The sequence below is a fragment of the Hyperolius riggenbachi genome, chromosome 1 (assembly GCF_040937935.1).
Source record: "Hyperolius riggenbachi isolate aHypRig1 chromosome 1, aHypRig1.pri, whole genome shotgun sequence".
NCBI classification, from domain to species: domain Eukaryota; kingdom Metazoa; phylum Chordata; class Amphibia; order Anura; family Hyperoliidae; genus Hyperolius; species Hyperolius riggenbachi.
In genome coordinates, this window is record NC_090646.1 from 578384001 (window position 1) to 578397835 (window position 13835).

The 13835-nt window shown below is 42.2% G+C and overlaps 1 protein-coding gene across 1 annotated transcript in view; it reads right to left on the bottom strand.

Moving 5' to 3' along the window:
* RASGRF2 (Ras protein specific guanine nucleotide releasing factor 2) overlaps positions 1–13835 on the bottom strand; it is a 346737-nt gene that overhangs the window by 99927 nt on the left and 232975 nt on the right. The window contains exons 13-15 of the mRNA XM_068247973.1: positions 11621–11703; positions 7624–7872; positions 5669–6042 (exon numbers count right to left, since the gene is read on the bottom strand). Of these exons, the coding sequence (XP_068104074.1) occupies positions 5669–6042; positions 7624–7872; positions 11621–11703 (706 nt within the window). The remainder of the gene's footprint in view (positions 1–5668; positions 6043–7623; positions 7873–11620; positions 11704–13835) is intronic.

Sequence of the window (13835 nt, forward strand, 5' to 3'; positions counted from 1 at the left end):
AGCAATCACTTGGCATTCATATATATTGATAGAGTTCTGTTTGCCTCTTCAGAGGCCCTCACCACTCCATTGTGTCGTTCTCAGCCATGTGTTGCAGACTCCTTATGTAGCATTCCTGCATTGTCCCTAACTGAAAAATCCACCTCGTCTCACTTTGTCTGAGCTTCTTATCTAGATCTCCCCCTCTGGATGGTACTTCCATCCTATAGATCCCCTTGAATTTTAGTAACTCTGGGTTCCCACCATGATATATGTGAAAATGTACCCCAACTGGTGACTTGTCATAATTGTCTTTACTTATAATGACTGACATGTGTTTTTGAATGCGTTTTTTTAGTTCTTTGGTTGCTGTGGAGCAAATTTGGATGAACGATAGTTACGTATTATACGCTATAAAAGCCGGAACTTCAAGCCGCCCCCGCTGATCACATGATTAAGGCCGGAAGCGGCCGATATGCGTGGTGAGGAGGCACACGCTGCGCTATAGCACACGCCAGTCTGTTTTTCCCTGCTGGAGCCCACACAGTAGTCCGGCGCTGGACAGGCCAAGGGGCTGATCACAGGAAGGGATACGAGACTGACCAGATTTCGGCTGGAAGCCTATGCAGGCACACACCTATCAGACAACCACAACCAGGCGAGACCATATTAGCAGCACCACCTTTGGGACTTTAGAGCCACTAGGATGAACATCTTGGAATGCTACATAAGGAGTCTGCAACACATGGCTGAGAACGACACAATGGAGTGGTGAGGGCCTCTGAAGAGGCAAACAGAACTCTATCAATATATATGAATGCCAAGTGATTGCTTGACACGGGCCAGTGCATGTGGGACTACAATTAAGGTGGCAGGTGATATCTGTGAGCCAACTGACTTGAACCTGAGAAGCTAATCCCCAAAGTGTTGGGGGGGTTTGGGGACGTTTGGGAAGTTTTGAAGTCCAGTACTAGAGTAGAACTATGCTTGATGGGATCCCATGTGTGGCAGAAGTGTGATAGTGCTGAGTGCAGGAGCCCAGCCGGCTGTGCTATTTACAATCTGCAGCGTGTTTTATGTTTTTAATTTTGATACAAAAGTAATGTGCAGAATATGATATACCTTTAATAAAGTTTTGTAAGTGATTTTGAAGCAGAGGTCGATACCATTTTTCTTTAGCTACCTACAACAATTGTTGACCTTATGCTCCCCCTGACTATTGGGGTGTCACATAACTAATGCCAGTGAGTTCCATGTATGCAATTGTGTAATTCTTCATCTTATCTAATAAATAACTTTTCAACGCCCAGCAATTTAAAAAGTACTAGAACGTAGGTAAAAGAGTATTATTAAACTTATTTTGAATATTTTCTTGCTTGCTTGGGGCTTTAAAGAGACTCTAAAGTGAGATTAAATCAATTCTTTTAACTTTTATTAATGTTAAGCACTATAGCTAGAGCTAAAACGTTGCGTCCCCGCAGCAAAATGAGGGGTTTATACCCCCCAAATCCCATGTGCTAACTGAGGGGAGCACTTCCTGATTGAGGCAGAGCTTAGGGCAGTAACTCTGCCTCTTTGCGCGTCAATCCCTGCTGATCGCCACCTCTCCCCGGTACCGCTCAATTTTCCTTCACTGAGAGGCGAAGAGAGAGGCGGAGATCTGCGGGCAAAATTACAAGCACATTGAAAATAACCAAAAACAGGGTTCATACTATATGTTCAAATCTAGAGTTATCCGAAAGTAAATAATTTAACTGCGTCCAACTACATACAGAATCACACAATTTACAAACAAATTCAACTTACAAGCAAGTGTAGCCTGTATGTAGGGGACGGCCTGTACAGCCAACCAATAAACCAGAAGTTCAGGTTACAAGAAGGAGGTTTCAAGAAGTACTTTATACAGCGTTGTGTGGACTAATGAATATAACTTGGATATCAATTTATTTTATGGAAATCCAATAGATGCCAGCACATTAATGGCTGATTTGATGATAGTACTGGTTCTAGTAAGTTAGATGGAAGTAGATTAGCAGCTACACTGAGACCACCCATCACAACAACTCCCACAACACCACTTTAGCAAAATAAAAGCACAAGGAGGTATTTGCTTAGTAAGTAATTGATTTAAGCAGTTTAACTAGAGGATCAATGTATTCCTCCCAGATGCTCCAGGGAAATGTCATAACCTCGTTCGGATCTGATCCCTGTACAGAGAGGCCACAGTGGTTAACAGAGTAACACAGGGTCCTCTTTGATCTGCTGAGCCACAGTGCAGGCTGCCCAGACATTGATGTTTCCATCTAACAAGGGACAGAAAATGAAATAGAGCATAGGACTGACTGGTGTGAGGCCACACAGACTCCCGGGCACTAGTTCACATTACTGTGCACCGCTGGGTTCCAAGTTAATCATCAGTTGGAAGGTACAGCAAGCACTGGACAAAGTAAACACTTGTGTAGAACAAGGAAGCAGGCACAGATCTTACAGACAGCCATCACACATCTATTTTTAACCATCAGTACAAAGCATCAGACAAGTCATTATAGCTGGTTTGTAGCTAGCATGTAGGGGATATGAGAAAAGCAGTAACACCATGGGTATGCTATTCTATTGGCTGCTTGTATGGAGCTGATCGTAAGGCACATTGCTGTCACTAAATCTTATACAGCAGCATGTTTTCTGTATGTGGTATTTCTTCTGCCAGTATAAATATAGTGGCAACAGGGAAGAGATGATTTACAATCATGGCAGAGAGAAGTACAAATGGATCCGCTCTTGGTTGAAATTGCACTGTGTGGTATGGCTGTGTTCAAAGCACACAGAAATGTGATTACATAGGATGCATCTATTAGATGCACAAACATAGCTGATGCAGCACATAATGTAAGCCAGGACATGCCCAACAATAGCAAATCCTAAAATGGACCCAAACTCTAGCACAGCACAGAATGAAAAGTCTTTATTCCACCTACAGTTCCTGAAGACATTCACTTGTCTGTGTTCAAGTAAACTGTCAGGTTTTTTTTTTTTTTTAGGATTTCCATAAATTCTAATGAAATTTTTTTCCCACAATGCCCAGTTCACAATGGCTCTAAAAAATGGTCTGGTCGTGGATCCTAACGGAACGGATTGTAACGGATGCAAATGGACCAAATGTTAACCTATGGATCCATTCACATTGGTCCATTTGAACGGATCTGCTCCGCTGAACGGACCGCAGGTTTGGTGCTGCAGCGATTTTTCTGGACCGCTGAGCCCAGCGAAATGGAAATGGATGCTGAAGCACTGCATGGGAGGTAAGTGAGAAATGGATCCTGAAAACACACTTCCTAGAAAACGGACCATTCTAGTCAGCAAAAATCTACTTTGGTGACAGGGGTCTGGTGGGGAGATGGGGAAAAGGAACTAAAGGAAACGGAATGGAAACTGATAAGTTCTAATGGAAATCAGAACAGTTTTCACGGATCCGTTTCCCTGAAAGTGCCAGTGTGAGCTGGACCTAAAGGTTATCCTGCTGTGGCTGATCTTTTAGTGCAGAGGGGCAGTTCTGAGTTTACTTCCACTTTACCAGACACAAACCCAGCTGACTAAATACTGGATCATGTGTAGTTCTACTAAAGCAGCTTGATGTAAAGCCCAACTACACCTAATTTTTCATGTTGGTTCTGCATAGTGTGGAAAGGAGTGGTGAGAAGGTGTAGAATCTATTTGGGGTTTTTTAGTGCCGTCTGTATCGCCCATTAGTAGACTTTATGTTGTTATACTGCCAAAGACTAAGTAAACAATTCCACTACAGACAGAGAAAGACACCAAAAAAATGATTTTGACAAATTAGAACCCCAGCCATAATTTATGCTGCTCATTACTTCCTGTTTCCCACGACTATCAGGATTCACAATAGTGGAGAACAACAGATGTCTGCATGACAGGAAATGGGGAGGGTTAGCCCAATGGGAATGAAGATGGCAGGAAAAACTAAAGTTATAACTATATTCCCTACTGTAATAGCTACTGAATAAGGTCGACTGAAATTTATGGTCACTAACTTTAACTCTTCTTACTTTTATAAATAGAATTAAGACCAAAACTATATAGTAAGTGCTGTGGACTGAACTGTGCTGTGAAGTGCACGAGTGATAGTGACAATCAAGTTTGCACACTTTGGCCCTTATTTAATTCACTTTTTCACCTAAGTTTTTTCTTAGTTGACATTTTCACAACTTATCAATAAAATTCCTTTTATGCCACCAGCAAGCAAGAAAATACTCAGAATAATTCAGACAGTACTTTTTCACTTACTTTTTGGTACTTTTTCAATTGCAGAGTGGTGAAAAATTACTTTAAACAGCAGATTAAAAATGATCTCTATTATTTTATCTTTTCAGGGTCCCTCTAAATAACTTAACTCATTATTCCTCTCTCCTTAACTCATGGTCTATCTCTCCTTATCATTATTTTTATTATTGATTTATAAAGCGCTAACATATTCCGTGGCGATGTACAAAGTAAGAAACAAACATGGGGTACATAATACAGACAATGGTGTACACTAATATATATCATATGCAATTCACTTTTTCTCCTGTTTCTCCTAGGAGATAATTGTTCATCTTCTTTTAAATTAACTTTCTGGCACTCTGCAATTGAAGTACCAAGTACCAAAAATTTGGTGAAAGAGTACTATTAAAATTATTTTGAGTATTTTCTTGCTTGCTGCTGGCTTCACATGCATTGTATTGATAAGGTGTGAAAATATCAATAGAAGAAAACTTCGGAGAAAAAATTAATTGAATAAGGGTCCTTTTGTTTTTGCTTGCTAGTATTTTATTGACAAGTTTGAAAATATCACCTAGGAGAAAACTCTGAACAAGCGAGATAATTGCATATGGGCCAATGGCCCATATGCAATTAACTTTTTCACCTGAGTTATCTCCTAAGAGATAATTTTCCTATTCTGTTTAAAATAACTTTTCAGCATTTTACAATTAAAAAAGTATAAAAATAAGTTGTTGTAAAAGTACTGTCAGAATTAGTTTGAGTATTTTCTTGCTTGTTGGTGATTTAAAAGGCATTTTATGAAAAGGTGTAAAAATATCACCTAGGAGAAAACTAAGGAGAAAAACTGAATTGCATATGGGCCCATGTTACATATGCAATTCACTTTTTCACCTGAGTTTTCTCCTAGGTGATAATTTCACAATAGAAATTATGTAGATAAAATGTATTTTAAACAACCAGGAAGCAAACAAATACTCCAAATTATTTTTCTAGTACTTTTTCACCTACTTTTTCCATTGCAAAGTGCTAAAAAGGTATTTTAAATTGAAGTTGAAATATTTTCTCCTAGGAGAAAACTCAGGATGAAAATGTAATTACATATGGTCCCTTGTGTTTAGATTACTAGTGGGTGGCAATCAGCAAAATCAACAATCATAAGGGTGAAAGACACATAATTTAAATATCAGCACAAAACTACATTACAGAAATAAAGCATGACAGTAGCCATGTCAAACCAAAAGAAAAAAAAATACTTTAGAATTTGATTTTCATCCTAGTTATTGGATGCATCTGTTGTTTTATTCATTGCATGAAGTTTACTACTATTGCTAACTGAAACATATACAGTACTTTAATAAAAAATATATTTAAACAGAAAGTATCCTTGTGCGTTACAGTGTATAATTACCTCGCCGAATGCTCCTTCGCAGCTTGTTACACAGATCAATGCGTGGATTTTCCGAGTTCTCATCAATTGCACCTGGACTTTGCTCCGGTGAAGAGAGTCCTTTGCTGAGGTCTAGAGGTACTTTGTTGGTGGTGGGAGGTGGAGAGGTGGCTGGACTAAATATTGAAGTAGGACTGCTTGTGCTGGATGAAGTAGACAAGTCCAAAGCTCCAATCCTTGAGTTCAGTGGAGAGTTCAGAGAGAGTTTCCTGGCTCTGACAGGGGATGATGTCCTGGAGAGGGACAGTGGCGGCGGAGAGGAAAACTTGCGACTGAGGTTCGGTGACTTGCTGTCACTAAGGCTTTGGCTGGAAGCAAAAAACAGCTCCAGCGATCTGCAGAAGTACCAGAAAGAACACACAAAAAGAAATGTAAGATGTGACAGTTTCATTGTGTACGCATTGCAGTGATCTGAAACGCAGAACTTTGTGGCACTAAGGCCCCTTTCACACTGGTGATGCAGCTTTTTTGTATGTTTTTTGGCATTCAGGTTGTGGACCGCATACGCGTAACTGTATTTTTTCAATACACTTCTGAGCAATTCCAATTTTGGCCACAGGAAGTGAGCGCTACAGAGGTTTACTCCACTACTCCAAACTTTCCTCTGTGCTTATCTACATGGGCTCTCAAATTCATGTAAATAGCAAATGTCAATGCACTTATGTTTTGACTATACGTATCCGAAGTTGATGAAATCTGAATGGTTACTCTTTTGGATTAATTGACACTATGTTATTTTTGCTTATTCACAGTCAGCCAAACTGCATCAACTGGGCACTGTTATACAAACAAGAAACTGATCAACACACTGAGAGCATTAGGTCCGTTTCACACTGCTAACTGGCGTAAATAAAGCGGTGCGGTGTCATGAACACATTGCACTGCAACGCTAAAAATAGCCTTCGGAGATTACTGCGGCAATGAGCGTTAATCCCCTTTCTGGCTGCAAGCCAAGCAGGAAGTGAGGCTCTCTAGTTTAGTTCTGGCTGTTGGAAAGGATAATAAAATGTAATTATAATGTACCAATGACTTTGTCCCTTGAAGAAACCTGAGAAAATTACTAAATCCTGCCTTGTTTACACTTGTTTCCACTGGAGCCTACATACTGTGTGTACACTATGTACAAGTTCTGCTATCTGCATCCTTGTGTGAAAGCTCTACTCACCTTCTAGATGAGGTGTTCCTGTGTGTGCTCCTCCTACTTTCTGGGCACAAAGATAGGGGTTTGCAGATAGTAATGATCAGAGTAAATTATAGATAACAGAAATTTGAATAAAGCTTTCAAACAAAAATAAGCAAGCACAGGAAATGTGGCAGAGTGCAGAGGCAGCAGATCAAGTATAAAGTGTACATAGTATACTGGCGGATGTGGAAAACATTTGTAAACGACAATATGTCTCTGAATTGTTGGATCTCCTTGGGGGTGCAAAACCATTTTACAGCAATTCATTATAATTGAGTTACTGATCAGGAAACAAGCTGGGGCTGATTTAATATTTTATCCTTTAAAGGGTCAATATTTGTAAGTACTGCCTTTAGGAAAGCTATAGATTTTTGAAGCAGTTTGCTATGCCACCATAAGGAATGTAGGTGCTTCGACCAGAGCTGCTAAGTTTGGGAGATTGCCAGTGACATCATCAGTGACTCCCTCTATTTGAGCAGACAGCTTGCCTTCTATCATGGTAAGATGCACTTTCTGGCTGTCAGAACTAATGACTCTGGTGGCAGCATAAAACACAGCTTGAGAGGTCTAATAGAAGAACGTGAATAAGTAGAAGATCACTTGTAGACCACAAATTCCTTATTTTGACACTGTTGGTAAAAGTGGCCCTTGAAATGAGTTCAATAAATGAAAGGAGCCTACAAGCAAAGAAAATGACTTGAAATGACTGTGGGCTCCAATGTGCACGCTCTACCTGACTGGTATTGAGGTGAAAGGTCTCTTGTAGATGTCGGCCAGCTTCTCCAGCACCACAAAGCCTGTGGTAAATATCCGGTACGTGTGCAGGAAGGTGTTGAGGAAATCGATGCTGAGGAAGCGCAAGTCAGTCAATCTCTCCAGGAGCCGCTCTACACTAGCATAGCGGATCTGAGGGACCTTGCAGGAGTTCAGGGTTTTACTGAAGTAGATATCAACGTCATCTTTATGTAGCCTGGCATCCGATCTGAAACATTAACAACAACAGCAGCAGCTTTGTTTCAGCTGAGAGGATACTTAGGCTTATTCAACAGCATGGTGATAAATGGAGCCTTTCAAACACAGGCGGAAAACTATAACACAAAAAGTGCCAGTGGAGAGAAGAGAAAAGCAATCAACTTAATTCATTATGCAGCAATACAATACGTCTTTCTTTGTTATTTACCCAACATGAAACCATATTTATCATGGTTGCAGTTTGAAAAGCTTTTTGCCTTAAAGTGAACCTGAAGCGAGGAAACTCACTTTAGGTTTGATACATTAAGCCTTTGCAGTCCTCAGTCTGTCCTGTCATTTCAGTGCCGTCCCCCGTTGAAATTATTTGACTTGCTAGGTCGTTGCTAAGCACATCCATACAGCGCACACTCAAGTCCGGCTTTGTACACGCGCAGTACAGATGCACATGCATAATTAAGTCAACCCTGATTTGTAAACTTTTTTTTAAATCTATCTTAGCATCGCCTTGTCAAAATATTCAGTGGCTGCACATCTGGCTACCCTATACTGGAGAGTGAGGCTACCTAATACTGGGGCCCCATCCTGCTATCAATACTGGGGAAGTGGCTACCTAATACTGGGGCACCATCCTGCTATCTATACTGGGGAAGTGGCTACCTAATACTGGGGCACCATCCTGCTATCTATACTGGGGAAGTGGCTACCTAATACTGGGGCACCATCCTGCTATCTATACTGAAGAAGTGGCCACCTAATACTGGGGCTCCATTCTGCTATCTATACTGGGGAAGTGGCTACCTAATACTGGGGCTTATCTGGCTATCTATCCTAGGAAGGGGGGCTACCTAATACTCGGGGCACATCTGGCTATCTATACTGGGGAGGGGGGCTATCTAATACTGGGGCCCCATCCTGCTATCTATACTGGGGAAGTGGTTACCTAATACTGGGGCATATCTGGCTATCTATACTAGGGAAGTGGCTACCTAATACTGGGGCATATCTGGCTATCTATACTGGGGAAGGGGCTACCTAATACTGGGGCACATCTGGCTATCTATACTAGGGAAGTGGCTACCTAATACTGGGGCATATCTGGCTATCTATACTGGGGAGGGGGGCTATCTAATACTGGGGCCCCATCCTGCTATCTATACTGGGGAAGTGGCTACCTAATACTGGGGCATATCTGGCTATCTATACTGGGGAAGGGGCTACCTAATACTGGGGCATATCTGGCTATCTATACTGGGGAGGGAGGCTACCTAATACTGGGGCACATCTGGCTATCTATACTGGGGAGGGGGGGCTATCTAATACTGGGACACCATCCTGCTATCTATACTGGGGAAGTGGCTACCTAATACTGGGGCACATCTGGCTATCTATACTAGGGAAGTGGCTACCTAATACTGGGGCATATCTGGCTATCTATACTGGGGAAGGGGCTACCTAATACTGGGGCACATCTGGCTATCTATACTAGGGAAGTGGCTACCTAATACTGGGGCATATCTGGCTATCTATACTGGGGAGGGGGGCTACCTAATACTGGGGCACCATCCTGCTATCTATACTAGGGAAGTGGCTACCTAATACTGGGGCACATCTGACTATTTATACTGGGGAAGTAGCTACCTAATACTGGGGCATATCTGGCTATCTATACTGGGTAGGGGGGCTACCTAATACTGGGGCACCATCCTGCTATTTATACTGGGGAAGGGGCTACCTAATACTGGGGCACATCTGACTATCTATACTGGGGAGGGGGGCTACCTAATACTGGGGCACCATCCTGCTATCTATACTGGGGAAGTGGCTACCTAATACTGGGGCACATCTGGCTATCTATATATATGTTTGTGCCACGCCATCTTTGAGAAAGCCGGAAGTCCGGCGAAACATGTCAGGACAGCGTGGCTTGGCGTCCTGAGGCTGTCCACACCCGCCGGTCATCCGCCATACAATGCCTGACCACTACATTTTCTGGCTGGATATCACTCGCTTTTCCCATGCCTTTTCAGCTTTGAAGCTGGACTTTCATCAAGGCATCCCTACAAGCACCTTTTGGTAGGGTACAAGGACTCTGCTGATGATTACAAAGTTGAACTGCATATTACAGGATATGCCCATCGGACACGCTGATTGGAACTGACGTGACACCTTCTACTGGGTACTGTATGTATGGCTCTGACAGTTTGGAATATGCATCATATTTATCTATACGCTTACACAATTGGCTACATACAGTGTCTGTCGCTCCTGCCTGTCTCTTGATGAACTTTGCCTTGCTTTCTGCTCACAGTTTTTTGATTATATCTACCTGCATCCTTTGAACTCTGTGCTGGACCCTAAGAAAAACCAGAGAGCTTGCTTTTTCTTTCCAATCCATGCTTGATTGCATGGCTGCTGTGCTTTTCTGGACACTGCTTTGCTGATACTGTTATGCATTCTATGACTGCTTACCACATTACAGAATATAGCAGACTCTCCAATTCAGGAACTTTTGGGGATATCACCCTTTTGAAATTAGTCCTTGCATGGGAAATATTCATTTGTTGAGCAATTGCTACTATCATAACCAGGTGGCCAGGTGTGAATGCTGTGTGTGCGGTATGAGTGGGGGATGTGTTGACGGCCAGTGGGCTGTTCTTTCTTCTTTTTAATGTTATTTGGAGATGTGTAAGTGTTTCTTTTGATATTTGATAATTAATAATAAAAATGTTGATATTTTTAAAAGTAATGTCTCTGTTGTTTGGAGTATATGCCCTGCTATAGTACCTCCTGAAATTGTTTTGACATCTGGCTATCTATACTGAGGAAGGGGCTACCTAATACTGGGGCACCATCCTGCTATCTATACTGGGGAAGGGGCTACCTAATACTGGGGCATATCTGGTTATCAATACTGGGGGAACATCTGGCTATCAATACATACAGGGGAGGAGGGCTACATAATATTGGGGGCGCATCTAGCTAGCTATACTGGGGAGGAAGGCTACCTAATACTGGGGCACATCTTACAAACTATGCTGAAGTGGGGGCTAACTAATACTGAGTGAACATCTGGCTATCTATACTGGGTTGGGGGGGGGGTACCTAATAATGGAGGCAAATCTGGCTGGGTTGGGGGGCTACCTAATAATGGAGGCAAATCTGGCTATCTATACTGGGGGGGGGGGGATACATAATACTAAGGGCACATCTAACTATCTAAACTGGGGATGGAGCCTACATCTTATGAACTATGCTGGGGAGGGGGGCTACCTAATACTAGAATATCTGACTATCTATACTGGGTTGCCAGAGAGTCAGTAGGATAGCGAGGCAATATGCATTGTTTAAAAGGAAATACATATGGCCGCCATCATATATCTCTACTTCAGGTGTCCTATAAAGTATGGGAATAAATACTGCTTGCACAGAACCATATGAACTTATATACAGTATACTGTACATGTAACTGGGGTTTAAAAGGACATTGCAAGTTGTAAAGGGATTGTGGTAAAAAGGTAAAATTATTTTTATACAAACAAGCCTCCAAAAGTAATTTTCCTATTATTCAAATGCATCTGGATATATTCTTTAACCAAGATTGTGAACTGCAACAGTAACCTAATTTTTATTGAAAATTATTTTACACTAAATAAAATGACACAGCAAAAGTCAGAAGCCATGAACGTTCTACTGTTACCTAATGTCAGCAGTCCTCTACCTACAGCTTGGCTAAGGCTGTAAGAGTGAAGGTTTCTTACCTGATCATGTGTGGAACTGAAACTTTGGAGTTCTCCTCAAACACATTGCTCATCAAGCCATTGCATCTAATATTCTCAATGCACTATGGAGAAAACAAATGCATGGTGACCACACTGGCTTACACATAGCAGAATCAGAACACTGCATCTTAGATAAAGGAGAAAATAAAGTATTGGGAGCACTTTTCTTTGACGCACTAAATTCCTCTCAGGCCCCTTTAGCACTTTAGTGTTGCGGTAAGTATTTTTACTGCAAGAGGCAGCTAAGTCAGTAAAAATCTATGAAGACTTTCATACTTACACACTGCAAAGTGCTGTGACGGAAGTAGTTTATTTGCCACAATCCTGATGCAAAGTCATCCGTGCGTTACCAAATGATCGGTGCCTACCACTCGGATTATGCAGTGATGCAAGTATATGGTAATGCAGTGAGTGTGAGCAATGGGAGCGCATGTGCATGCATGGACCGCCAGGAATCCTGGTGATGTACTTCCTGTCCAGCAGGAAGTACGTCACCGAGCGGGGAGGCAGACCCATGCACTTTACCCTGTCAGCGCTGTCTAACGGAAGGTAATGTGAGAGTGGCTTTGGTGGGGTGCAGTGCGGTTCTCTTGCGATGGGCTCTCCTGTCGTGGGACAATCACGCCACACAAGTGTAAAAGGAGCCTCAATGTTTACATCAGTTTCACAGAAGTAATGACCAAAAGTTGTCAAATTGTTTGGTGTAAATGGACTTGTGCACTGGGATCTTAATGTCAGTTTCCATCAGGAACATATTCTACATGTTGTCTGCATGGGCTTCCTACTGGATCTCTGATTTCGGCTGGTGGATAAACCCTGTCACTTATGTGTGTCTTTTTGGATGACTATAGGAAAAATAGTGTTTTTCCCATTTCCCATGGAAAGTGGAAAATACTTTGCAGAGGAATCCTTTACCACTTCTCAGGAATGACATGCGGAAATATTTACGTTCATGCATGAGTTCATTGTGACTTGTGGGAAATGTTAATATAGCATTCCTGTGATGATATCCAATATGCACAAAAGCTTATGGGAAAAGTAATTAAGGAGATTCTTAACTTCTGTGAGTATAAAATCCTTCCTTAGGCTTCCTGCACACTGCAAATCCGTTTTGCAATTCCGATTCCGTTTGCAGGTCCGATTTTTCCTGAATGCAATCAACAGAAAAACAGAGGAAAAAACGCAACATGCAGCAACGATGAAAAATCGGAATCTCATGCAGTGTGCAGAGAGCCTGAGACAGGCAAGCTGATTAACTGGGTGTGTCGGCAAATAAACTGCTCAGTGTCTGTAAAGGGTGATCTAGGGGTGTGGTACACTAACCACTGTATACTCTGATGGCTGCGAGAAAACATGCTTTGCCTCATCTGCCATGTCAGGAAAAACTTAGATAGCTGCAGATGAAAAGCAAGCATCATTTTTCTTATAACAAATCACAAAATATTTTTGTAGAACTGATATGATATATCAATTTTTATCAAATTTAGCTTTTACTTAAAGAGGAATAAGTGTCTGGTATAACATAAAATTAAAAACCTGTCATACAATTAAAAACCTGTCTTTGTCCCAAAATATCATTTTCATGGAAATCACAATTAACCCTGCTCACAACAGCTAGAGCGGAAGCAGCCATCTTAAATAATATTATAATATCGAGTTCAGTCTGTAAGCACTACACTGCTGTTTTCCTGAAAGTAAAGCTTTCTATCAGTTTAGCTTACACACAAAAGCTCTTAGCTATTAAAGAGCCTCCTGCAGTCAGAGATAAAACAACAGGCCCATATCTAAGGCCGTGTGGCCTGTGCGGCCACCTTGAGCGCTGCGGAGGGGGGATGGGGGGTGCCGTGATGGAGGGGGAGCCACAGCCGTGGGGAGGGTGTATACACTATACTTCCTGTTTAGCAGGAAGTAAAGTGTGTATCAGCGGCTATGCAGAGCAGAAGACCAGCAGCAAGTGATCGCGACTGGAACTCAGGGAGGAGAGTTGCTGCTCTATACAACGCTTCCCTGCATTCACTCTGCAGTGTGCAGCAGAGGGGGGAGCATAGAGGGTAGCCCGGGAGAGGAAGGGAGGGAGAGGTCAGGTTGCCCTCCCCGTGGCTGACTTCCCCCTCCATTGTGGGGGGGGACACCTACCTATCGAACCTATATTGTGAGTACCTACCTATCTACTCTATACTGGGGGAAGCTACCT